We start from the raw sequence: 24,833 nt of genomic DNA, 5'->3' as shown, positions 1-24,833 counted from the left end.
TTCCATGTACGGACCACAGTAGTAAATACGGGTAGGCCGGGGGGTTGCTGCCAGAAATTAACTTCTTTTCTGCATTTCTGGTCTGACCAAAATAAATTGTAGGGACTAAGTAATTTTGGCTTATATATATATATAATTATATATAGTTTCTATCTAGAGTGAAGCTTCATTCTGAAATTACATAGTGAAATTCCAATTTTAGCACATTTTTCGATCATATTTTTTCACCATAAGTGATTCAATATTTAGGTATGTTATTCAAGATCATCTTTACAAAGTTTCATCCAATTTGACAATGATTTGAGCTTTCAAAATTGAGATTTACACGAACGGTTCACGTTAAACAGTTTTAATTCATTCATTGATTTAATCTAATTTTAATACCTTAGCGATGTCCGAATTAGGTGAAATTTTGTAGAGATGATCTTGAATAGCATACCTAAATATTGAATCGCTTATGGTAAAAACATTTGACCGAAAAGTGTGTCAAAATTGAAACTTTACTCTGTAATTCCAGAGTGAAGCTTCACTCTGGATAGGGACTGTAATTATATATATATATATATCATTAAATTATTTATCATTATTAAATTGATATAATATACTGAAAAAATCGATGAATTTCAGCTTGATTGTACTCATTCATCATGAAGAAAGACCAAGTGATTTTGGGCTAAGGACGTATGGTATGACGAACCAAAATTATGTGAATTGGAACACAAACGTCGTATTAATACTATTAGTCTCGTACTCGAGCAATGCACGTGTTTTGATTGCACGAATTTGTAGAATTTTATTTAAAGTGTATTCTTAAAACATTACATAAAGGATTATGTTGTTTCATATGAATACTAGTTTTGGAAAAACACATTGTTGAAAACATTTATATTTTTACATAATTGTCATTCTGTTTGTGTATGAGGATAAAATTATGAGGGGTATATTTGACAGTTCACAATTTAGTTCATATTTTAGGTGATCGCTTTATAGTAATAGAGATTAATGAAAATTTTAGAATTTCTTCCAACCACATAATAATTATTAAGTATAACATAGTGTAATCCAACACGTAATGTCTCAGCTTAGTATGTATATAGACATTACAATAGTATAGTTCTTGTTGATTGCCAACGAAGTAATAAGAGAATAACCTTTGTCATTTACGATAATAATTAACTCGTGATATGATTTTTTCTGTCATTGTCTATAGAACCATAATTTCACGACATCTCATTGAAGTGTCCATTTAATTATCCTACGTGATCTTAGAAAATGGATTATGTTCAATTTCACAATATAATTTACTTACTTTCCTACTACCTCCACAAACAATAGGCAAAAGAATGAAAATATATTGTTCACATGTTGTGATTCGTCTAATGTTCCTAAATGTAAACATTAGGCGAATCACATGCGACGTATATAAGATATTTTGTTCAGCACTATTTGGTAGAAATTTTCGTTGTGTATGCTCCCCTCCTCACATGATCATATTGGCATATGATAGTGTAGAAAGGTACCTCAAGTGTTGTATGAGGAAAATCAAGCGGAGCTAACTTCTTTGTATAAGGAAAAACGTACCGGTACTAGCTAGCTTGTTAGGCATGCATGTTACTTCAACTATAATTGCATCACGTTATGAGTTATCACAAGTCGTTTGGCAAATTACTAATAGCATTCAAGAATGGTGTGCATCGATCACTGTGTAATCACTGTAATGTGTAAAACAAAACTTCTGATATTTTTAGCTACGTACTAACGTTTTATTAGGCCATTAATTCAAGTTTAGATCAACTATTTGAATTATTAGCTAGCTACTTAATCAGATAACTTGTAAAATCTCTTTGTTGGCGAATGAATTCCAACATTTGGGTTTCTCCTTTGTCTGTTTATCGCAATTAGTATCCAGTTTAAGTAATGGAGCCAAACCACAAAGCTTCAGAAGTTTACCTACTTTTTTGACCCAAAAAAAAAAAGTTTACCTACTTTGGTTGTTGAAGGAGATTCAAAAATATTAGTAGATTGCCTTCGAAATGCTTATGTGCCCGAAAGATTACCCCTCTGATCCATGACATCAAATTTATAGCTCAACAGCTGGGAGTGCATAATTTCTCTCATGTTAAGCGAACACAAAACTTTGTTATCGATGTTGCAGTAAAATCTTGTCATCATTTTGGAGAGCAAGCTTGGCACTAAGGGTCAGTTTAGGGTAGCTTTTGGACCCGGCTTTTGTCATTCATTGGGGATGTTTGGTAAGCTCAAGATTTTGGCTCTTAAGCAGAAACAATGTTGCCAACAGCAGGAAATCAAAAACTGCTATAAGGTAGTTTTTGGAAACGGTTTTGCAGAACCGGATGAAAAATACAGAGATTAATTAAATGAACTTCTTCAACTACCTATTTTCTCCTTGTCTTATTTAAAAATTACATTGAACCTGAAAATTTAATAGTTATTTGAGATTTTAAATTGACCCATGCATTCACCCATAATTCAAACCACACTCATCCATTCATTCATTGGTCAAACCTCCATCTTTTTCGGCCTACCTCTCCTTTTTTTTGAATCTTCAATTTCATTTTTAACATGGGGGATGGATCTCGACAAAAGAGAGATAAGAGCATAATGAATAAAAGAATTATCTTTAACAATTGATAAAAAAAGGAAACTAACTATATAAAGAGATGAATTAACCAAGAGAAATAAATATTTTTTCAATAATATGCCAAGAGAAATAGTTTTTGAATGTATAATAGTCAGAAACTTAGAAGTTACATTATAATTTAGCATTCATATCTTATATAGTAATTATGCATTCTAACAACAGTTTTGGAAAACAGTTTATTAAACACATTAACTGTTTCCTCTCACAGCTCACAGCTGATTCAAAAGTCATTTTTCTCCCAGCACAGCTGTTCCAAACTGAGCTTAAGTCTTTCCTATATAGTTTTGCGGCTTTTGCCTTCATTTCGATTCTTTTAAAAGTATGTAATATTAGGGACTTTGTTTGTAAATTTTTGTGTAATCTATCGGAAAAAAAAAGGTCCTCGAAAATACTACAGTAACTGATTCCTCGAAGTGCTGAACACATATAGCATATGCTCCCAACTAACGTCATCGATTAGGCGTAAAATAAATTACTTAAATTCAATCATAGAGAAAATCGATTGTTGGAGATAAAGTTGACACATCGTAATAAAATGAGTAGTAGCAACACAATTGTCCACACTCACTGAAGTTTAAGAAAATGAACAATGAGTCCCTATAGCAAGACCTAATTGCAAAGTTTGAGCTTGATTGGTTTTACTTGCAACAGACAGATTAATTCTTAATGTGTTGCCAATCACTTGAATGAAGTTTCAAATTTCTACTAACGAGTAAAGAAAACAAAAAGAGACTCACTTCCTCATTATAGAAATGGAATTAGATGAAAGTATACAAGTAAAAGGAAAACAGTAAGTGGGAGTTACATTACATCAGAGCTATGAATAACTATTTACAGAAGAAGAAAAAACATGATAGCCATGCCATGACCTCAAGCAATCAGTACCATCGATCAATAGTTGTTGTTCATGTCACCTTCTTTTTAGTAGGGGGCCCCTTTGTTATGAATACTCCTACAATCGCATTAATTTTCTCTGTTTTCTCATCAAAGAAGAGAAAAAGAAAAAGGAATAAAATAATTATGCATATTATTTTTAGTAGGCTGATTCAACATTACCCCTTTACAAGCTTGATCAAGAAAATGGTTCTAACTCTGCTAGGGTTAGAGTCGAACAAACTATTGACGGCGGTGGCGGTCAAAAATGGCCGTATTCGGCGAATCTCAGGCTTCGAGGGGAAGATCATTTCCATCCTCTCTCTCTTTGTTGGGCTGGCGTGGGGTGCCAGAGTTCTTCTTTTTATTGAATCTTTGCTATTTCTTCTTGATTTGCAAGTGAGAGGTGCAGGCAAATCAAGTTCGATGGATCTATTGTTGTATGGATCTGTGTTTCGGGTTGGGACTTTGACCTTGATTAACGATGGTGTTGGAAACTGGTGTAGATGGGATCAATGGAGATTCCATTTGAAGCCGAATGTTGTTGGAGTTGATTTGGCTAGCAAGATATAATCTTGAGTGGAGGATAGTCTTGATTAGCTTGGTCGTAACTTTTTACTTTCTCTTCTAAGTATTTTAAGACTATTGAAATAAATGTGTTATAAAAGAGTTACATTACTGAGAAGGACCCGTACCGTATCTGCTCTCCGGTCCAGAGTGGTAGACCCACCCGTCCATCATTTTAAAAAAAAGTTGGATGGTATGCCTTTAATAACCTCAATTCCATCTCATATGCTCCATATTGTTTTAATAGTACCAGTATGCAAGCCGTAGAATACCGAAGCTTGCATGTCCTCTACAAAATTTGGAGGTTATCTGTGAATGACCATCATTTTAGTTTGCAAACAGATTGGTCGACCAAGACTCCGTAATGCCATAATCCTTCATCACCCATAAACTAACATTCGTAGTGGTATAAGCAACCAGAGAAAGGCAACCTCTCCAAACTTGGAGTTTAAGGCCCCGACACCCCTATTTATCCTTCAAAGTAGAAGGAGCTTCTAATACTGGTCCAAACTACTCTTGATCAACATCGAAGGCACACATAGATATAGTAGATTCTTTTATGTTTTCGGCTCCAATCAATAATCCAGTGAAGGAATCCATTAAAATGCACCAAATGTTGCGGATAAGTGTGCTTCTCCAAATTCTGGGCCCACCGACTGTGAGAACCATTCCCGTTCCGTTTGTTGGACTCATTAAAATTACTTTACAGACGTGATCAATGATGGCAATCCCGCCATGTCTGTATTGAAAATCTTTGCCGTCGTCTTTCATACATGGAGGAAGGGCTACAGACTCAACGGTCATGGGATTGGATACGTAATATCTAAAGCAGTCCCTTAACATTAGGAGGCCATTGCATGAACCTAATATCTTTGCTTTACTTGGGAGATTTGGATCTTTAGGAAGCTAATAACTTTGGGAAACTTCAGACAACACATTAGCATTTTAAGCTAACTGAATAATGAGAGAGTTATTATAATTTGAGAAACTTCATACAGATTTGAACTTATGTTGTCTGGTAATTGAAAAAGTCTCACCACAAGTTAAAGCAGTTATAGAACAGTTTTATATCGTCTAATGAAAGAGAGTATTATGATTACTGCTTTTAATCATAGAGGTAGAGGCTTTTAGCATGTAGAGAAGTGATTGGGTGGCCAATCCAATTACATTATGAAAAGCTCAATCGCTTAAATGATTGTTAATCACACTTAGTAAAAGGATGATTGTGAATCCCATACCTGCTGACCGGTCATACGCTTTGATCCCCGTAACTCTAACTTTTTATTTACTTGTTTTATCGAAACCCTCGAGGTTACTTGCATTTTTACACAACGTGCATTCAAAGGAAGAAGAAACCCACAGTGCATGTGGTGATGAGAATTGAGAAATGAAATGCTCTTCTTTACTCACTTCAAGTCTTGAACACAAAGCTAGGACAACAAAAAGAGGAGCAAACCAAACATGACATGCCACGTTCTTGGTGTGATTTTGAAATATCAAAGACATAATTTTAGGTTTGGTTTCATACTCATTGTGGCTCTGTTAATCTGAGGTTTGGTTTAATACTTATGAAATATGAATTTGTTTGTTTGAGGTCTGCTTTGATAGTTACTTAGTTAGCAAGCTAATTCGCCTTTTTATTCCTTTCATTCACTTACAATAAAATATAGAAATTGAAAATATATTAATTTTGTGGAAAAGTCGGTAACTATCAGTGTCACTTGCCAATGTTTTTCCTTTTTATAATTTTTTTGTAACTGCTTATACTAATCATAAAGTTTCGTAATACATGTGACACTTCTAAAGGCGTTACACTCATATATGATTTTAATTTTACAAATTCATAATCGATCGTAATTATGATGCATGTCCATGTAACTACAGTACGTTCAATGTAAAAGGACAACAAACAAATTATACTTGATTCAAAATTAAAGTGATTCCATGCACAGATAAACTTATTTGGACTAGTTAGTATATATAACTCTGTATTTAACCACTATACTTATGTATCGATACATATACACGAACCATAATTTATAACCATTCACATTACTCAGTTGACCACTTGACCCAAAGTTTATTTTTATTTTTTTCCGATGAGCTTGATGATGCATTGAACTAACGGCAGGGGCGGAATTGTTTTACACTGAAATGGCTTTGGCAAATATAAACACGCCACGTGATACATTTGAAGCTAGGGCCCGGGGAACAGTTCTTAGATTTTGCTTGGCGGGTCCCACAGTTATGTTGGTAAGCCAGCTGGACTTGGATCGTATCCCGTATCTTGGTCATAAAAGTAGGCAAGTAGGGTCGGCGCAGAGGTGGCACTGTGGCAGTCTCAGATTCGTGGGCTTTAGTTGAAAATGAGTCCAAGTGAAGCACAGAATCTCTGCCGAGACAAAATCTAGTCCAAGTGAGAAAATGCGTGACAGGGAGAATTCAATAGTCTGCTGTGGACAACCTAGCGCCAGTTAATAGAAGCAAGAGAGCTGGCCACGTCAGCTCTTGGCCATGTACGGAAGACAACTGGGAAATTCGATATTCTTTGTCCGGAGAGTAGGAGCCACTTTTTAAGTTTTAAGAGAAGTCGTGAGAACATTTATGCGATCCAAATTAAATGTTAAAATAAAAGGTGGAAAAAACTATGGAGAACTTGAAATCGTCTGCAATGACGTTCGGTTTGTCAAAGTAAGTTTCTTGATCAATCTGGGAATATGAAGCTTACAAAATTGATTAGCAAGTTGCTTGTTATTGACTTTTGATTCAGAATAGCTTCCTATGATATATGTCCTGTCTGATAATATAATTTGAGTCTCTCTTAACTTGAATACAGTCGATGAGTTTAATTATATTGAGATACTTGTATGCTTGTGTAAGTACTTATTAGGAATGAAATAATATTCATAAATCATAGACAATTACAATCAGAGATATCATATATTAGAGACAACTATAATGGATAATAAATGAATCAAAATTGAATTGATTCATATAAACTTATGTTCCTCTTAACTGGTAGTGGGATGTTATTTTCTACTTCAGTTATCAAGTTACGTGTTATTGAAGAATAACAATTTCATTTATTGCTTTTCATTTTTGAAAAAAGAAGAAGAAATCATTATCCCCAGATCAAGATTTACAATCTTCTATTCCCACTTTGAAATGTATGTATCTTTTTTTTGAAAGGAGTATGTGTCTTCTAAATATGGAGTAAACACATTTGTCTACGTATATAGTATTCCTGTTTTGTTTTTTTCAATGATGAAATCCTTACTACAAAATTAATCATAAATCTTTTATTTCTTACCTTCTCTGAGTTCAGATCAAAAAAAAAAAAAACCTTCTCTGAGTTCTCTTACCAACAACAGTTATCTTCTAAACAGGGGTGGACATGGTATGAAGCCTGAAGGGGTTCAGACCCCCCATGAGATTTAGCATATGTGATATTTGCTTCATTAGTTAGCTAATTAATAAAAAATTTTAGTTCAATTCTTGCTTAATTTCATCATCAACCCCCTAGAATTTATCATAACCAATCAATTTAAAATGACAATTTAATTATATTAGGAGTGTATTTATTATTTTGACTGGTTTTTATCTCTTACAAATCAAAATAGATCAGAAAATAGAAAAATATATGCATTTACCCAAAAAAGAAGAAGCTTGAAGTAATAAATGGATATATTACTACTTTCTTTATGGTATGTTATAAATTCAATTCATTTGAAAAAGAACGACTTCTATAAGAAAATTACACAAAATTCTAAATTCAGTCATTTTGTTATGAAGTTTTAATATAAGCTCAATTTCGTACACCATACTTAGACCCCTCAAGTTGCAAATCATGGTTCCGCCATTGCTTCTAAACCATTACTCCGTTTGATAGAATGCAACACATGTACGTGGTTTGGTCCTCAAACCAATTTATCTCATACGTACCATTCAAAATGCGTCTACAGATTCAGCTCAGTTGCATGCATCATCTTCTTCCATATTCTGAGTTAAGCCCTCTTGGTTTTTGGTTATAAGTTGACTCATCTTGTAAATTTTAATCACATGAAGAGGTATTATCGTGTTGCTTTCCGTAGCAAGAAAAGATCGCAGAATTTCCAGTATATTCTATGAGCCTATGAGGGTTGTTGCCTCAAAACCTCCTATTTCTACGGGCAAACAACAAAAGAATGATATAACATTTTAACAAATCTATAGCATCTAGCTGGAAACTACTGTAGCTTAGTTTTACAAACTGCTATTTGAAGTTCAACTTAAAAATATGCAATTGTGGTTTATATGAGGGTCTCCGTTTGCTTTTTGTGCCTTAATTTTGTAACACTGGGTACTCCTTGTTAGGTCTTGCCGGTTGGTTAGTTTTTGCACTACATTTTTTGAACCAGAAGACGAGAGCTTTCAGTTTTCCAGGAGAAGAGTCTCTGGTTTCTAAGGCCATTTCCTATCCTGAACAGACTCAAACTTAATCACTTCATATATATGAGCTTTGAAACCAAATTTCGAACGCAGAATTACATTTTGAGTTAGGTTAGAACATTACGGGGGACCGCGAACAGATGGATAGCTTAAAGATGAATTGACATCTATTTTGATTTTGGTTCTGCAATTGAACCTTGCTTTATATAGAAAGTGAAGAAATTGAAAAGGGAAAAACAGTTCCGACCTACCGGATTCGAACCAGTGACCTAAGGATATCTGATGGTTACACCAACTACAGTCCTCCGCTCTACCAACTGAGCTAAGGTCGGTCATTGATGTAAGCTGCCTCTGGCACTTATTTACACCAATGTCAATTTTTGAGTGTGCAATCCCGTCTTGTTGGCCTTCTCCAACTTAGCGTCGTAAAACATGTATCCATAATAAATAAATAAATAAATAAATCCCATTTGACACTATTTATCTAAAATTTTATATAGTTACCTCCATGGGCGGATCCACATGGACAAGCTTAGGCAGTTGCCTAGTTTGGGTTCAAGATGTGGGCGTAGAGTGGGAAGTTGTTTTGGAGAAAAAAAACTTCTGAAAATGGCAGGATCTAGCGAATGATGGAGGTAGAAGACGACGGCGGAGCGTTGCGTCTTATTTTTTTTTCTCTATTTTCATTTTTGGGCTTCTCATTAATATATATCAGTGTCAAAACAACGTCGTTTTATGTACAAAAAAAAACACACACACACATGCAAGTTAATAAAAGGAATATCACTCGACTCCTTCTGTGTAGTTTTGGCTTTCTGGGTATCTTCCACAATCCCCATCTTCCCATACCTCAATTCCCAAAAGACAAAATACCCTTCTCAACTTTGATCTCTCCCCCCAAAGCCCCAAATGCAAGAGAGCACTATTTGAGTTATGAATTCATTTAAGTAAGTATTCGATTCAATTCATTTGAATAATGGATCAATCATTTGTTTTCATTTTTTATTTAATTCGTTCATTTGTTGTTACTTAAGGGTTATCTGAATGTTTAATTATCATGTAAAGTCGTTGTCTCACATTGAATGCTTTATGAGTTTGATAAATTTGATTGAAGATGTTGAATTTAGTTTTATAGTTTAGATGTACAGTATTACATGAAACCCTAACAAAGATTTTCTTTTTAATTGAAGTAAATTACATTTTTAAGTGACAATAATTCTTGTCCTGGTTGGTAAAATTTGCTGGATCCGCCAAATGTTTAAATAAAGGAATGGTTAACCAGGGGTCCGCTTTGTCTATAGCTTGAGCAACCAAATGTTTTCTTCCATGTTTCAATTGAAACTCTAGTTAGTATTTCAGAAGTTTAACATGGATCTGTTATGTTCTATTACATCAGCAAGAGATGGCTTTTGCTAAGACGTTCTATAATTTAGTTTAGAACCATCCATTGGAGGTGGCCAAATTAAGGTTTGAGATTGATTGAGAGAAGTTGAAATTTTTGAGGATGTTTTTAGTTTGATTGTTTGAAAGAGATGATCCAGTCTGTTTAGATATCCTTTCTAGGGAATATCAGGTCATGGTTGTTTCAGAAAAGCGATATCATACAATGAATAGGCTAATATCGAATCCATAGCAAATTAGCAATACGGGTATGACATGAGAATGACATAGTGAATTCTCTAAAGCATAACTTACTATATATCTAATATATCACTATGCTTACGTACCAGTGAAGATTTTCACCCAAGCTCACCGATGAATATTCTGTAAAGTGAAAATTTGAGGTAAAAAGTACCTAAACTGAAACCACAACTTAGACATCAGAGCTCGCCCATGATTAGTCGGTAAATTGAACAATTGAGATTAAAAAAAGAGTTTTTTTCACCAACATTCCCTCAATTTTGGTGTACATACCAATGTGATACCTCAACTCTTAATCGTACCAATGTGATACCCAGACTCTAGTATTGCTATCATTGAAGTACTTCCGTCAGTTTTTTTCAACTTCTCCGTCATCTTGGTGACGTGGCAAGTACGTGAGGCCCACAAAGAGGGTTAAAAGACAAAATTAACCCCATCTGAGAGGAGCAATGTTTTTCCCGCCCTTTACCTTGAGAACGACACCCAACAATTCCAATTTTGGCGCCAATTTTCCCTCCCTACTCCTTAATTTGTGTCTCTTATATAAACTAAAGAACTACGCCAACTAGTCGACCACAATCTGATAAAACCTAGATCAATCTCATTTTCTATTTTTACCCTAGCACTTGTTAAACTAACAGAATAAATATAGAAATTTATATGGAACATCTCATTTCCACAATCTCATAAGAATATAGAAACGCATAACTTAACGAAATTCAAATACATGTTTAAGTACCATTAGTTCTTACAAGCAAAAATCATGGCAGATCAACATAAAAGGTGACAACTAATGGTACTTAAACATGTATTTGAATTTCGTTAAGTTATGCGTTTCTATATTCTTATGAGATTGTGGAAATGAGATGTTCCATATAAATTTCTATATTTATTCTGTTAGTTTAACAAGTGCTGGGGTACAAATAGAAAATGAGATTGATCTAGGTTTTATCAGATTGTGGTCGACTGGTTGGCGGTAGTTCTTTAGTTTAGATAAGAGACACAAATTAAGGAGTAGAGAGGGAAAATTGGCGCCAAAATTGGAATTGTTGGGTGTCTTTCTCAAGGTAAAGGGCGGGAAAAACATTGCTCATCTCAGATAGGGTTAATTTTGTCTTTTAACCCTCTTTGTGGGCCTCACGTACTTGCCACGTCACCAAGATGACGGAGAAGTTGAAAAAAAACTGACGGAAGTACTTCAATGATAGCAATACTAGAGTCTGGGTATCACATTGGTACGATTAAGAGTTGAGGTATCACATTGGTAGGTATACCAGAGTTGAGGAACTGTTGGTGAAAAAAACTCTTAAAGAAAACCTAAACTGAAACTACAACTTAGGCATTAGAGTATCTTTTGCATGTACCAGTTAGTTGAAAATGTGAGATAGTGATGGTAGATGAAGGCGTCGAGCAGATGATGGAAGTAAGTTTCAAGCTGAAGGCTGCACACCATTTTTCTCGTAATGTGTTGAGTTTCTTCAATCATTTATCTTATGTAACTTCAAACGTTACAAGTAACTCATTCTATGTAGACAAAAATTCTTCAATCGTCTCCGAACTGTAAAGACACTTATTGAACATCTTTTCAAATTCACGAATTCCCAAATAGCTTGCTATTTTTTTTGTTGCATTTAAAGATATATGCCACAAGCATAAACGATGAGAAGTATAGGAAAAACATCTATAATGGCATTTGTCATTGCTTGACATTGATCTGTGTAAATGGTCTTTGGTGGTTGATTACCCATTGACTCTAAAAATATTTCAAACAACCACTTAAATGAAGCAGTGGTCTCATCCAATAGAAAAGCACATCCAAACAACACAATTTTCTAATGGTTATTAACACCCACAAAAGGGGAAAATTCTGTTCTACGTTGCTGCATACCATGCAGCAGCAATTTTCTTCACAAACAAACCCCCACACCACATGTGCATTATATGAAACCCTTTCTTCACCACACACAATTGTGTGTATAACATACCTTGCTGCACAACAGACAATGCCCACAAAAAGAGCACAAATCATGTTGTACCTGTTGGTTCTGTAAGTAGTATTAAAGACAACAACATCTCTGAAGCACTCATAATCAAGTCTTGATCATCCATCTGGCCAGAAGAAATTAGTCATTCGATTTTCTTGATCCAATTGTCATAAATTGATTTAAACCGGATCATGGCTTTGCAACTTGTTCTTGTATCAAGCAAAATTGTTTCTAAAGGATCTTCATCCTCTTGAAAGCCTTCTTCTGAACACACAAAGTTAATTGTAGTCACAAAAATCTTGGCATTTGTTCTCTTTCATCCCTTTCGAATGCTAAATCCTTCGTTTATAGCACTAACTGTTATACAACTCATAAGCTTCATCTTCATTGCACACCATCTTCCTACACAAAATCATCTTCATTACTCTCTTGACGATTCACAATCATTGGTTCTTCCCGGTTATTACACCATTGTTTTCATCATCACTCAGATCAATGACTAATTATATGTCACGAAGAAAATTTAGAACCAATTATTGAGGTAAAGATCGACAGCTATGTACTTATACTTCTACCATCAAAATAAAGTCCTAGTCTTATTTTATATAGTTATTTAGCAGAGAACATCGGCAACATCGTTACAACGGCCAGCAAATAAAGGCATATGTGAAAATTCAAAATGTAATCACTACTCTATAAATGGTAATGGTCCTTTCTTATACGCATAACATGTACAAAGCATACATAATATGCATCATGTAGTCATATGAGTCAAACTTGGGTTGACACAAGCCATATTATCTAAAAATAGAGGGTGGCAAGTGGGCTGAAAAGCCTAAGCCCGACCCGTTTAAAATCGGCCATGCTCGAGCCCGTTATGTTAATGGGCTGGGCTAGGCCTAGATATTTTATAGCCCACGGTCCCGTCCCGGCCCAGTCTGAGCCCGTTTTGGGTCCGACATGCCTGAGCACATTGATTATTTCAATATTTTAATTATATTATTTGACAAATATCATAAGAGTAGTGATAAAAAAATCATAATTTTGATATATGTAACGTTTTAGAGATAACACTATCAAATGTGTGTAGTATTTTATTTATTTTACTATTCTAAATAGTTATATCAAATAAAATTCTAATTACACATGTTTTAATGTTAATTATGTCTTATAATGCTAATGGACTGGGTCGACCCGCTTTTTGGCCCGGCAGGGGCCCGAGCCCAGCCAGACATGAACTTGGACCGTGGGCTGGACCGAGCTTAATATGTAAGTAAATAGGCCGGCCCAAGCACGTCCCATACACAATTTTAGGCAGCTTAAAATAGGCTGAACATGCCCGGGATAGCCCGTTCGCCACCGACACCTAAAAACAAACAACTATAATGCTATAAACACTATAGGACATTACCGACACACAAATACAATTACTCAATCCACAATAGACACCAAGAGAACCATATTCAGAATTATTAGACCCCCAAATCAACGTTTCTATCCATATGCAAATTACGTAACTACCAATCAATAATTGACCTTCAAACTTTCAAGCAGAACAAGAATTTCAATAAGCAAGAACCAATTCAATGAAACATGAGCGGATAACTGAAAACTAAAATTTATATAATTAAAGTGCGGAGTTTCTTATTTGACTAATTTTTTAGACCTAATTACTGAATGATGAAGATGTGAAAAAGTGACTGAATAATTAGTCAAATAAGGAACTCCGCACTTTAATTTCAAAGCGGGGCTCCGTTCTGGAAGGAGATTGTATATATATTCATCAGTACACCTATATATAATATATATATATATATATATCCTTTAATCCTAGATATTGATATCAATTGCAATGCGCTCAAGAAGAATGAAAACAAGATCTATACGACACCATGTTGTCAATCATCAATAGTTATTGACTGATTTTCATTGACTGCAAATGTAATATATGGAGTAGTGGAGACAGTAACTTGTATTCGCCATGGAAGATATTAGCAAGTCCTAGTCTCCTCTAAATCTCCTTTCAGGCTTTAGGGTTTTTGTTTGAGTGCAAGACTGTTCAGTTTAAGGAACGTGTGTATAGTTTTTTTTTGTTGACGTTTCAGTTCTCCTAATGGCTGGGTAACAAAGAGTTACCACCGGATGGGATTTCTGCAAATTTTAGAGATGGACAGGTGTCACATTCCCATTGGTTGGGTACACCAAATCAGATTTTCAACTAGTATAACGAGTACATATAATAATTTCTCTTAACTTTCAAATCTCTTTAATCAATTTGGATAAAAAAAAAACTTTGATAAAAAAAAACTTTCAAATCTCGGGTAGATGGGAGGTAGCGAGGTAGGTGGTCAACTAATAATAGAATTGAGCCAATGTATTCTTTTATTTTGGCATTTTTGTATCAAAACTCCATTTTTATTAAAAAATAAAGTTTATGAAAGCAAGTCAAACTTTTTAGGTTGAGGCGTGGTTAGCGCTTTACTTGAATAAATGACGAAGACCGATGAGTCTATACCTTGTGAAACTTTATAGTCATTTTCAATAATTGTATCATGAATGTTTGGATTATGAAATACTCCGTATAAAAGATAAAGTTGGAAGTAGGGAATATCGGAGGAATCGTACATTCAAAAGCCTTAACAACCACCATATATTCTAATAAACTTGCATAAACAGTCTATGAGCTACAAACGGAAGAATGGAATTTGATGCCGTCTCTTATAATGGTTGAGAAAAAACAAAATCCCGAAGCCCTGTATATTAAGATGATCCAAGCCAATTCTTACACAAAGAGTCTATAACAATTTCCTTATTTATTTTTCTCGTTAGTGGAAGGCTTTGCTCAATCTCCCGTGACGGAAGCCCATACGTATCGCCGGGTACCTTACCCACCTCAGACTTTGACCTTCCACCCATATATACCACCAACTTGAAAGAAACACAAACCCGATTCCCATCCGCAACCTGTCCAAATTCCAAAGCACCAATGGACACCTTCTACATCTCCCACGGCTCCCCAACTCTCAGCATCGACGACTCCATCCCCGCCGGCCAGTTCCTCCGCTCCTGGAAACAAAACGGCTTCCCCTCCAAACCCTCCTCCATCCTCGTCATCTCCGGCCACTGGGAAACCTCCGTCCCCACCGTCAACTCCGTCTCCGGCCCCCTCAACACCATCTACGACTTCTACGGCTTCCCCAAAGCCATGTACCAGATCAAGTACCCCGCCCCCGGCTCCCCCGACCTCGCCTCCCGCGTCAAAACCCTCCTCACCAACTCCGGCCGCTTCCCCAAAGTCGCCGTCGACACCACGCGCGGCCTCGACCACGGCGCGTGGGTCCCCCTCATGTTCATGTACCCGGAGGCCGACATTCCCGTCTGCCAGCTCTCCGTCCAGACCAACCGCGACGGGAGCTACCATTTCGACCTGGGGAGGGCCCTGGCGCCGCTGAGGGACGAGGGCGTGCTGATCATGGGCTCCGGCGCCGCCACGCATAACTTGAGGATGCTGCGGTACGGGGCGGCGGACGGGGCGGCGGACCCGTGGGCGTTGGAGTTTGATACGTGGCTTAAGGAGGCGTTGGTGGGAGGGAGATATGAGGATGTGAACCGTTATGAGGAGAAGGCTCCCCATGCCAAGAAGGCGCATCCGTGGCCGGATCATTTCTACCCGCTGCATGTCGCCATGGGGGCGGCCGGGAAGGAGTCCAAGGCGAAGCTCATCCATCACAGCTGGCAGGCTGCTACTCTTTCTTATGCCTCATACCAGTTTAGCACAGCTGATGCCAATTGATCTCTGTATAATTTGTCATTTGTGAAATGTTGCATCATCGAGTTTTGTGTGCTGTTAGAAATAAGGTATGGATAGCATTACCGTTGGCATTCTCAGAATTCCGGCAGCTGTGTATGTTATCTTATTACTGTATGAATATGCATTTGTAAATTGTAAAAGACTCAAGAGTATATGTGATGAACATCTCATTACTGTGAATATGCATTTGTAAATTGTAAGAGACTCGGAGCATATGTGATGAACACAGATATAACGGCTCAAATTAGCCTCTAAGTTCCTTCAGAGATGCCACGCGAAAACATGCTACATTTAACACCTAACTAATTTACTCTGTTATCTGAAAGCTTGAACTTGGGCACGAGGTGCTGGGATTGTGCGATTCTACTTTAGATCTTACACGAATGAGGCGGGTATGGGTAATCCGCAACGCAGCACAAGTTAGACCGGTAGTTGCTTTCTCAAGTCTTCCACACCTTAATGGTGCCATCTACAGAAGAACTGACCATGCAGTTGTCCTTTGGGTGATAACTGACGCTTGTTACCTGTCAAAGAAGAATCATAAACCTTTAGGAGTTTTACAAGGAACATTGCTCATATATGACTGGCAGACCAGATCATTATTGGAACAATACCCGAACGTCATTGCAACTAAACATATGAAATTCGATAGAGAATAGTTTTGAACAAGGAAAGGAGCCCTAAATGGGAGAGGTCATTACAACTAAAGGACTCCTATCATGATGGTTTATACCTTGAACCAGAAGCGCAGAAATGACAGACGGTGAAGCAATTATAATGCTTGCATCTTAAAATGAAAGGCAAATATTGTAACTTAGGTTCATTAGATGAATATGGCCAGATGCCAAATACATAATAAGGGTGCACCAATAGTGCAAAACCATGTTAATCTTTTCAAATAGGTTCATAGTGGTGTTTCCAACTTCTTAACCTAACAAACAATACTTCAGGACTAAAAATCATAGCATCCACTAAGCAATGTGGTAATAGAAACTATAACTGGTTGTATAATATAGAGCCTTGTACAACCATTTGAAGTCAAGTGGCATCTCCTCATATTCTAAATTGTTTGCCTGTTAATTCATGGAATGGAAGGATTTTGCTAGAGGGAGGAGTAACCTCCAATTTTTCATCATGTAGCCTATCACTAGTTCACTACAAATGCATCACAACATTTTGATTATACTGATTCATAAGCTGGCAATGATTTATTTATTATAAATAAATAAATAAAAATAAAACCCAAAACTAACAGAAAGAGAGAAAAAAAAAAACAACAGTGGGAACAAAGAAGAAAGGCTAAAAATAAGTAGCCAAGACAACCATCAGCATTTATAGAAAGAAAATATAAACAGGAAGTGTCCTATTCCTAGATTTAATTTGTGCAAACTTAGGATTTAGGAACACAAAGCAGCATGGATATTTTGAGCAGTAAGGACCATTTTAGAAGGAAAACAAAATTCATGGAAAAGAAGAAAAGACTTACAACAGATGAATGTGCTCGGATTTTAGACACCACAGTTGCATCTACTAGATCCCAGAAGAAAATTGAACCATCCTCTGATCCACCAATTACATGGGCATCAGTGTTGGTAAGGCAGCAATCCAATTTGTAAGACTGACAAATAAACCGACAGATACGATGAGAATGGATGAATAATGTGTCAATTATTGCAAGATTTACAGGACATGAAAAAAACGGTAAGATGACGACACATTTCAAGGAATGCTTTAATAAGAATGACAAAAACAATGGATATGAACATGAAGTAGCATATCAAAAGAAACAAAAGAAGAATGTGCATCTGAGTTAGATAAAAGCAACAAAACCATCAAACAGTGGAAGAAGCCAGAACAACATACTAACCTTACAAGTATGGCCTTTGTATTCTTGAAGTAATTCAGCAGATGATCTACCATAAGAAAGAGTTAGATAAAGACTGTAAAGTATAAGCATTATCTGTCGTTGGTGCGTGATATCAAACATACATACCTGTCAAGGAGACGTATAGTCGAATCTAAGCAGTTCGCTAATATGCAGTTACCATCATTTGACATTGAGATACAGTTCACAGGTTGTCCCAAGTCATCGGACAGTTCTCTGTGCAATATATAATTTATAAAGCTCAGTAAATTTGACAATAATCATCTCAAACTTTCATCACAGTATCCAAGTTTAGCAAACAAAATTAATTTACATAGTTTAATGAGAAGATGGGTATGACCAAATTGCCACATACCTTCCCATACGAATGTCAAATGTTCGAACAGTTCCATCAACACTTCCACCAATAATCTCAGTCTTTGTTAAACAAACAGACATTACACTATCTGTAAACGAGTCGATTGTCTGCAAGTTACCACAACAATGAAACAAGATTAAACTAAAAGAGTCAAAATAAACAAACAGAAAACAAACGACAACAAGGCTAACCTGAATAGGCTCAGTACTGTGAGACCTGCAGTCCCAAGCACGCAATGACTGATCATATCCTGCTGAGACTACAACAGATGCGTACTCATTGAACTTCACAGCATTCACCCCTCCATCATGGCCCCGAAATTTTCGAATAACTCGACCGGATGCCACATCCCAATAGAAGATTTGTCTGTCACCACCACCTGAACATAATTTGGAATTGTCCCTACAAATCCAAATGGTCGCAATTCTCAGTGGTTCAATTGGGTGGCGAAAATTTGATAGCAAAATGGATTAAGGAGATGGGTTGTACAACTTACGAGGTGACGTGTACATCACGAACTTCACGGCCATGGGACTTGTAGGTCTTAATGTGGATGCCACGGTGAGGGTTCCAAAGTCGGATGGTTCGGTCTTTCCCGCAGCTGAGGCAGTAATTTCCGTCTTTATTGAACCGCGCTGCTAATACTGCTCCTTCATGCCCTTTAAGTACATTTTCCTCCTTCTTTGGCAGATCTGAGACACTCATCTCCTTACTAATTCCTCTACGCTCACTAAGGAGGCCAACTACCAATTTTCTGGTGCGATCAGAAGTTATGAGGGAGAAAAAAAATCAGCTTGAATTACTGTGGATATGAATTAGTTTGAGAAAAACTAGGAACTTCAGTACTTTCTATTTTTGCACAAGTTGGAAATTCAATATCATATCCTATAGTTTGTCCTATGTTTGGTCAAAACTTATCTTGAAGTCCAAAGATTATATATTTTCAGGCTGCAAGACATCTAAGCAATTCCTTTTTATTCAGAGATTGATTTATGATCTACTGTGAATTGGTGAAATTTATCAACAAGGAAAATGATTGCAGCAATCTCCTGTTGCTTCAGCCAAAAATTCAGGAACCTGAACAGAGACTAGTAATTCTGCTTTAGGTTGTTCCAGAAACAGTCTTAACTTTGAGCGTCATCTGAACCAAATACAGGTAAGACATCTAAATATGCAACAACCTAGAATTAAAAAAAATGCTGTATCCAATTTAGGGTGCTTCCTATTTGTTGATAGTTTGAACAAGTGAACTGATTTTCCTTCTCAAGGTAGCTCTTTTCATCAAGTAACATAAAGAAAAGTTCGAAATTTTAACATACAAGCCTCCTACTTTTCCCCGGTGAATGTAGGTGTAAGTATATAACTCACAAGTTTAAAGCAATGCATGTATCTAATTTCCCACAGATCTTACAGCATCATACCCATAAGTTCTTCTGTATATTTCTCTGGGGTAAGCTTAAACCCAGCAAAGATAACTAGCTCGATTATTATTCCTTACAAGGATACACCAGCAATCCTATCATACTTATGATATGAGAACCCTGATTAAAACCAACAAACGTGCTCCTGCTGATATTGAAATGAATGAAAAAGGGGAATTAGAAGTCTAACCTGTGAAGCTGGCTTCTGGGTTTAATCAAACAATCGAGACAAATTGGAGATGGGAAAAGAGGATTCGTTCAGTTGTTAACTTGTTATACTCAGGTTTCAAGAAGCTCAAAATCTGATTGGCTTCGCAGTGCAATGTTGCAATTTAAACGAGACTCGAGAAACTTGGATTTCTTCCTTTCATTCAAGATTTGGGCTAAACAGGTGAGTTTGAGGGGCCCAAATCGTAAGGAGCTAGGAAACCCATGGCCGTCGGCAAAAGTGTAGACTAATTTTATTTAATTATTATCTAATATAATCATCGCGATCGTTAGCTCTACGGTTTTGAATGAATGTCTTAATTATTTGACTTAAAAGTTACAGAGATGCTGCTATTCAAATTTATTTAAAAACGTACTGAACTGTGAAGCGTGAACATGATAAAATACAACCAAAAGTTGGTTAATTAAGATAATCCGATCAACTATAATTATATTGAAACGGAAAACAATATTCTTCTGTGGTGGTACCATTTTCATGCGTGCAACTAATAATTTTTTTTTTTGAAATGCAACTAATTAATAATCTATAAACTGTTGGAAACAAATGAATACGTATGATTGTGGTTTAAATTAATAAGCTCATCAATTATCTTTTGTATTAATCTCATATTATGACATAACCCTATTAGGTTTATGTTGTTGTCTAGCAATATAAATACATGTTTTACCAGCAGTATTGTAGTGAGAAATAAAGAGAGCAACATCTTTATGGTTATAGAGAAGTAGCCGCAGTTTAGGGTTCTATAGAAGTTGTTCTTCTATTTGGTGTTTTCTCTTTGGTAAGTGTATTTGGGTGCTATTGAGATATTGGGTTTGAGTGATAAACACCTTATAATCTTCTTTTGATAAGAGTAGAATCTCCTCATTGTTTCTCCTCTATAAATTTATCTTTTCTCAAGTTTTTAGTATTTCATACTTGTTAAGCTTCCGCACAACACGATGTGCATCAGTGCATGGATGGAAGATAGCTAGTGCAGCTCAATCTTCATCGTAGGGTACCATTTGATCGGGAATTTTAAGAGTTAAAATCACAAAGCAAGGGGTTAACGTGATAACTTCGTTTGTTTTCCTCTTATCTAATAATACGACGTAAAAAAAACATACTTCTTTACCACAGATGCATGATAGACTGACTATATTTGTTTTCTTGACCAAAAATGAAGAAGAGTGATTATCTTTATTTCCTTTTAGAATTAGCTTAAGGGGATCCGCTCTTGGATCATAATTTGAGTAACAGTACGTACTGATATCCAAATTGATTTTCATACACGGAGAAATTAAGAATGCTTTGAAGATGGATTAGTCACATTTTCTGAGCACCTTGATCCCCTTCCAACGAGACTCCATGTAGTAGGAACCATCGGGCTGAGAGTAGACGCCGCATTTGAAATAATGAAACTTTCCTCCGCGACCGGGAGCCTCAAACTTGAGAACTCCATCGATATAAACCTTCAAATGCGAGGCGTAGACGTCGTGGATTACATTAACTCTGAACCATCTGTCGTAGATGTAAGGATCCAGGACATCAGTCCTATAGTATGTTAGGGATCCATTTGAACCAACTATAAGCATTAGAGTGGTTGCATGAGGGCTTGCCCCAAACACTTGCATTATGGTTACATTGGCTGTTCCACACGGTACATATCCGTATCCTTCGAATTGCCATACACCTGAAGAATAGTCGTACCCCTGCAGACAAAAAGAAAGTTTTAGATTCTGAAGTATATACAGTACTGTTACTTGTTGGTAGTCAACTTAAATAAAGAGAAGATGACAATGATCAATCGATAAGTTCACATAGGGATCGAGATTCAGGATTCCAGAGATGGATAATGGATGGGGGTTAACGAACTTAAATCGAGTTTATGTTCGAAAAAAGTCTTAAAGATAGTATCACGAACCCTAGACCCAAACATTTTACGTACGCACCCTAATTCGGATCTCTGTTCGCGGATATGTAGTGCTATTTCGAGAGAGGGGCTTGTCCTTAAAGTAGACCCACATCTTGTGCACTCCATGTTTGAAACTGTATCTATTTCTTACCGGCAAGTTATATGGCTTGTGGATGTGGAAGTTTGATGTGTTTAATGGAAGACTTGTGAAGCCAAGGGTTGGATCTACTGGCCAGCTGCTTGACCATTGCGTTAGCAGAAGAAGAAAACTTGAGCTTACCAGAGAAATGTGATTAAGGACACTCATATCTCTCTTAATTTTTTGAACTGTTGAAGGAGCTAGCTGGCTAGGTGCTGACTTAATATAGTGGAAATTTTATGACGCTTTGGGTTATCCTCTAAAACTATTTAATTGGTGGCCGGCTCGGACTTGTCGAACGCCTGAGTATAAAACTATAAATTAAATTGTTTCACGGGTTTCCTAATCTCTTGTATCCGGTAATAAAAACAAAGATACAGAAACAATCAACAAAATGCTGAACCATCAAATATAAACAACAGCAGTACGTGCCTTTCAAAAAAAAAAAAAAACAACAACAGCAGTGAAGTGTGACTTCATTTTCAATAACAGTAGGTAGGTACAGTGGCAGATCCATTCATCGGCGAGCCTAGCCAGCTAGGCTGGGTTTTCGTGAATCACCTTGACATTTATAGTTTTGCTGCAGTCAAGTTTTGTTTTTTGTTTTTTTGGTTAATGAGAAAACTTCATAAAACAGGCAGAGCCCAACAACCCATCTACTGATGAGATCCAGCTACAACAAAGAAAAACGAGCTGCTCTAATCTCAATACACAGGGCAGGATTGTTGGGTGATTGCTAGCTAGCTAATCAAGCAGAGAACAATACAACTACAAGTTTCCAGGACGACTGAGTTTGCTAGCTAGTCATGGTCACCTCCCTCTCAATTAAGTCATAATCTTCCATCTCAGTTACATTAATTAAGTATTTGCGATTTGTTTTAATGCCTACTATAGTCTAAAACCATGCATGTGAACTGTGAAGGTAGCAGTTGAGGTTCAACCTAAAATGAAATTATCAGCTCAGTGTCCGGAGGTGTTTGTTGTAAGTTAATCAATTAGGGATGCCGGATGCATCACTAAATTACAACAGCCTGGCCATATATCATATTTGGATATACAGCCAATTTAAAAATAGGCAAGAGAAAAACCGTACTGCACATTTTCATTCAATATGGAGTTTATGTTTTACTAGCTCTAGCTCCTAAGAATTAAAACCGGGTTTCAAATACTCAAAATTATATATGCGATTTAGTCAAATTAATTAGCTTTGATTTCTTAGGTCACACGTTCATCGTTTTGGCTTTTAGTAGGTAAGGAAGCAAGTTACTTTTATCACCATGGTGGTGTTCAAAGCCTCAAAGGTAACTTGCTACCTTACCTACCACGTTAATTAAGAAATAAAGTCTGTAAGATTAGAAGGTTTTCCTATTAGGGTTTCCTATCTCTTCCTATTATAAGGTTTTTATCAGATCAATCTTTATATATTCTAATAATGTCGCCCGTTCCACTGTTAATTAAAGATGATTTTGATAGTTGAACCATAAATTCAGAAGGTGAACATATTCGACGTTCAACATGTGCCTATGGTCTATCAGTCTATGCCTCCTCTTATAGATCGAGTGATGAGACCATATATATCCGTTTTGGAAATCCGACAGGCGAATATTCATCATGATCATTGATCAATAGCTTCATAATTATTTTCCTAACTTCTGCATTTCAAAAAACGTTTTGTAGGAGGCACAGACGCACAATTATATCATGGAAGTAATTTATAGTATCAAATTCTCAATCAATTACCTGTCCTCTCCTCTCCCTAACCGCCCTCACCTTCACTGTATATAATTTCTCAAACTCACATGTTCTTCGATCACTCCCCTTCCGAATTCATACGTACAAATATAATTTCACGTACATATACACATTTCAAGCAATGGCTTCCAAAACTTTGGTTTTCCTTTCCATGATGACATTGATCCCATCCCTCATTATGAGTGCAAGCAATGCAAGGAAACTTTCTGCAGGGATCGAAACCAGCAGTGATGAAGGCAAAGGCGGCCTAGTGGAATGCGGAAATGCGCTGGTGGAGCTGAAATCTTGCTCGCAAGAAATTGTCGTGTATTTCCTTAATGGGAAGGCTGATATTGGCGTGGACTGTTGCAAAGCCATCGCCACGATTACGCGTCACTGCTGGCCTGCAATGCTCACCTCCCTTGGCTTCACTGTAGAACAAGGTGACGTCTTACGAGGCTACTGCGATGTTGCGGCTGCTGTGACTGCTACTGCTCCTGCTGCAGCGCCAGTTGCGCATAAAACTCCTCTTACAAGTTGTTGAATAAGTAATCTAGCATGATGTTTGGTGATCATTATGCATGCATGCATGTTTAGTCATTTTATTGTTAGTGATGTCTTTGTGTCTGTCATGTTATTTTCTTTTCATGTTTAGTTTGGACATTGAGGTATACTCGTGCCTTCTGGGGTCTGTTTGTTAGTCCTTTTTTATTTGATGTTTAATGTTTTTAGGTTATGGTGTCTTGAATTCTTCAATCAAATGCTAGGTGACGACGTTGAAGACAATAATAACATTGATCTTTCTTTTTTTGATACGAATAACATTGATCATTGATGACGATGAAGGCATGCAATGCGGTTAACGATCAGCATTACAATAATAATGAACCGCCCATGATGGTGGCTAAATGAATATTGTTGAAGAGAATGATGAGAACATATATGACTATATGAGGAGCATGATGAAGAAGAAAACAATGACCACGAAGAGGACATCACAACAACTTAGGAGATCATGAAAAATGGCCACAAGATTAACCCAGGTAATGAAAAATGTACTCCGACGCAATCATGCAAAGCTTGGGAGATCAGCTATCATCGTTGCTTCTTCCGGCTAAAGTTTTTGAAGAAAAAAAAAATTGCATTTGTTTTGCAAGGAATCCTGTCGAGATTTCTGAACTCCCAGGACATATCCATCTCGTGAGATTTACA

At 36.7% G+C, this 24,833-nt stretch overlaps 4 protein-coding genes and 1 non-coding gene across 5 annotated transcripts; 2 read left to right on the top strand and 3 right to left on the bottom strand.

The window, feature by feature from the left end:
- Nucleotides 1-8,771: 8,771 nt before the first annotated feature.
- On the bottom strand, nt 8,772-8,862 carry TRNAY-GUA (transfer RNA tyrosine (anticodon GUA)). The gene is given in 2 exon segments: nt 8,772-8,807; nt 8,826-8,862. It is a non-coding gene; the product is annotated as a tRNA-Tyr (tRNA).
- Nucleotides 8,863-15,005: 6,143 nt separating this feature from the next.
- On the top strand, nt 15,006-16,167 carry LOC126795376 (extradiol ring-cleavage dioxygenase). Its single transcript, XM_050522252.1, has one exon. It carries the CDS (start codon nt 15,143-15,145, stop codon nt 15,947-15,949), a length of 807 nt encoding a protein of 268 aa, XP_050378209.1. The 5' UTR covers nt 15,006-15,142; the 3' UTR covers nt 15,950-16,167.
- Nucleotides 16,168-16,306: 139 nt separating this feature from the next.
- On the bottom strand, nt 16,307-19,922 carry LOC126795282 (uncharacterized). The gene is made up of 8 exons (XM_050522157.1): nt 19,822-19,922; nt 18,707-18,964; nt 18,402-18,612; nt 18,208-18,317; nt 17,961-18,068; nt 17,835-17,880; nt 17,454-17,585; nt 16,307-16,491 (listed from the first exon to the last, which is right to left on the bottom strand). Exons 2-8 carry the CDS (start codon nt 18,913-18,915, stop codon nt 16,408-16,410), a joined length of 900 nt encoding a protein of 299 aa, XP_050378114.1. The 5' UTR covers nt 18,916-18,964; nt 19,822-19,922; the 3' UTR covers nt 16,307-16,407.
- A 1,236-nt stretch (nt 19,923-21,158) lies between these two features.
- LOC126797493 (citrate-binding protein-like) lies at nt 21,159-22,058 on the bottom strand. Its single transcript, XM_050524116.1, has 2 exons — nt 21,789-22,058; nt 21,159-21,548 (listed from the first exon to the last, which is right to left on the bottom strand). The coding sequence occupies exons 1-2, from the start codon at nt 22,056-22,058 to the stop codon at nt 21,159-21,161; spliced, it is 660 nt and encodes a 219-aa protein (XP_050380073.1).
- A 1,705-nt stretch (nt 22,059-23,763) lies between these two features.
- LOC126802539 (egg cell-secreted protein 1.4-like) lies at nt 23,764-24,165 on the top strand. Its single transcript, XM_050530187.1, has one exon. It carries the CDS (start codon nt 23,764-23,766, stop codon nt 24,163-24,165), a length of 402 nt encoding a protein of 133 aa, XP_050386144.1.
- The last annotated feature ends 668 nt before the right edge of the window (nt 24,166-24,833 follow it).

This window comes from Argentina anserina, chromosome 1 (assembly GCF_933775445.1).
Source record: "Argentina anserina chromosome 1, drPotAnse1.1, whole genome shotgun sequence".
In the NCBI taxonomy this organism is placed as follows: Eukaryota; Viridiplantae; Streptophyta; class Magnoliopsida; order Rosales; family Rosaceae; genus Argentina; species Argentina anserina.
This window is presented reverse-complemented; position numbering and strand designations above follow the sequence as displayed.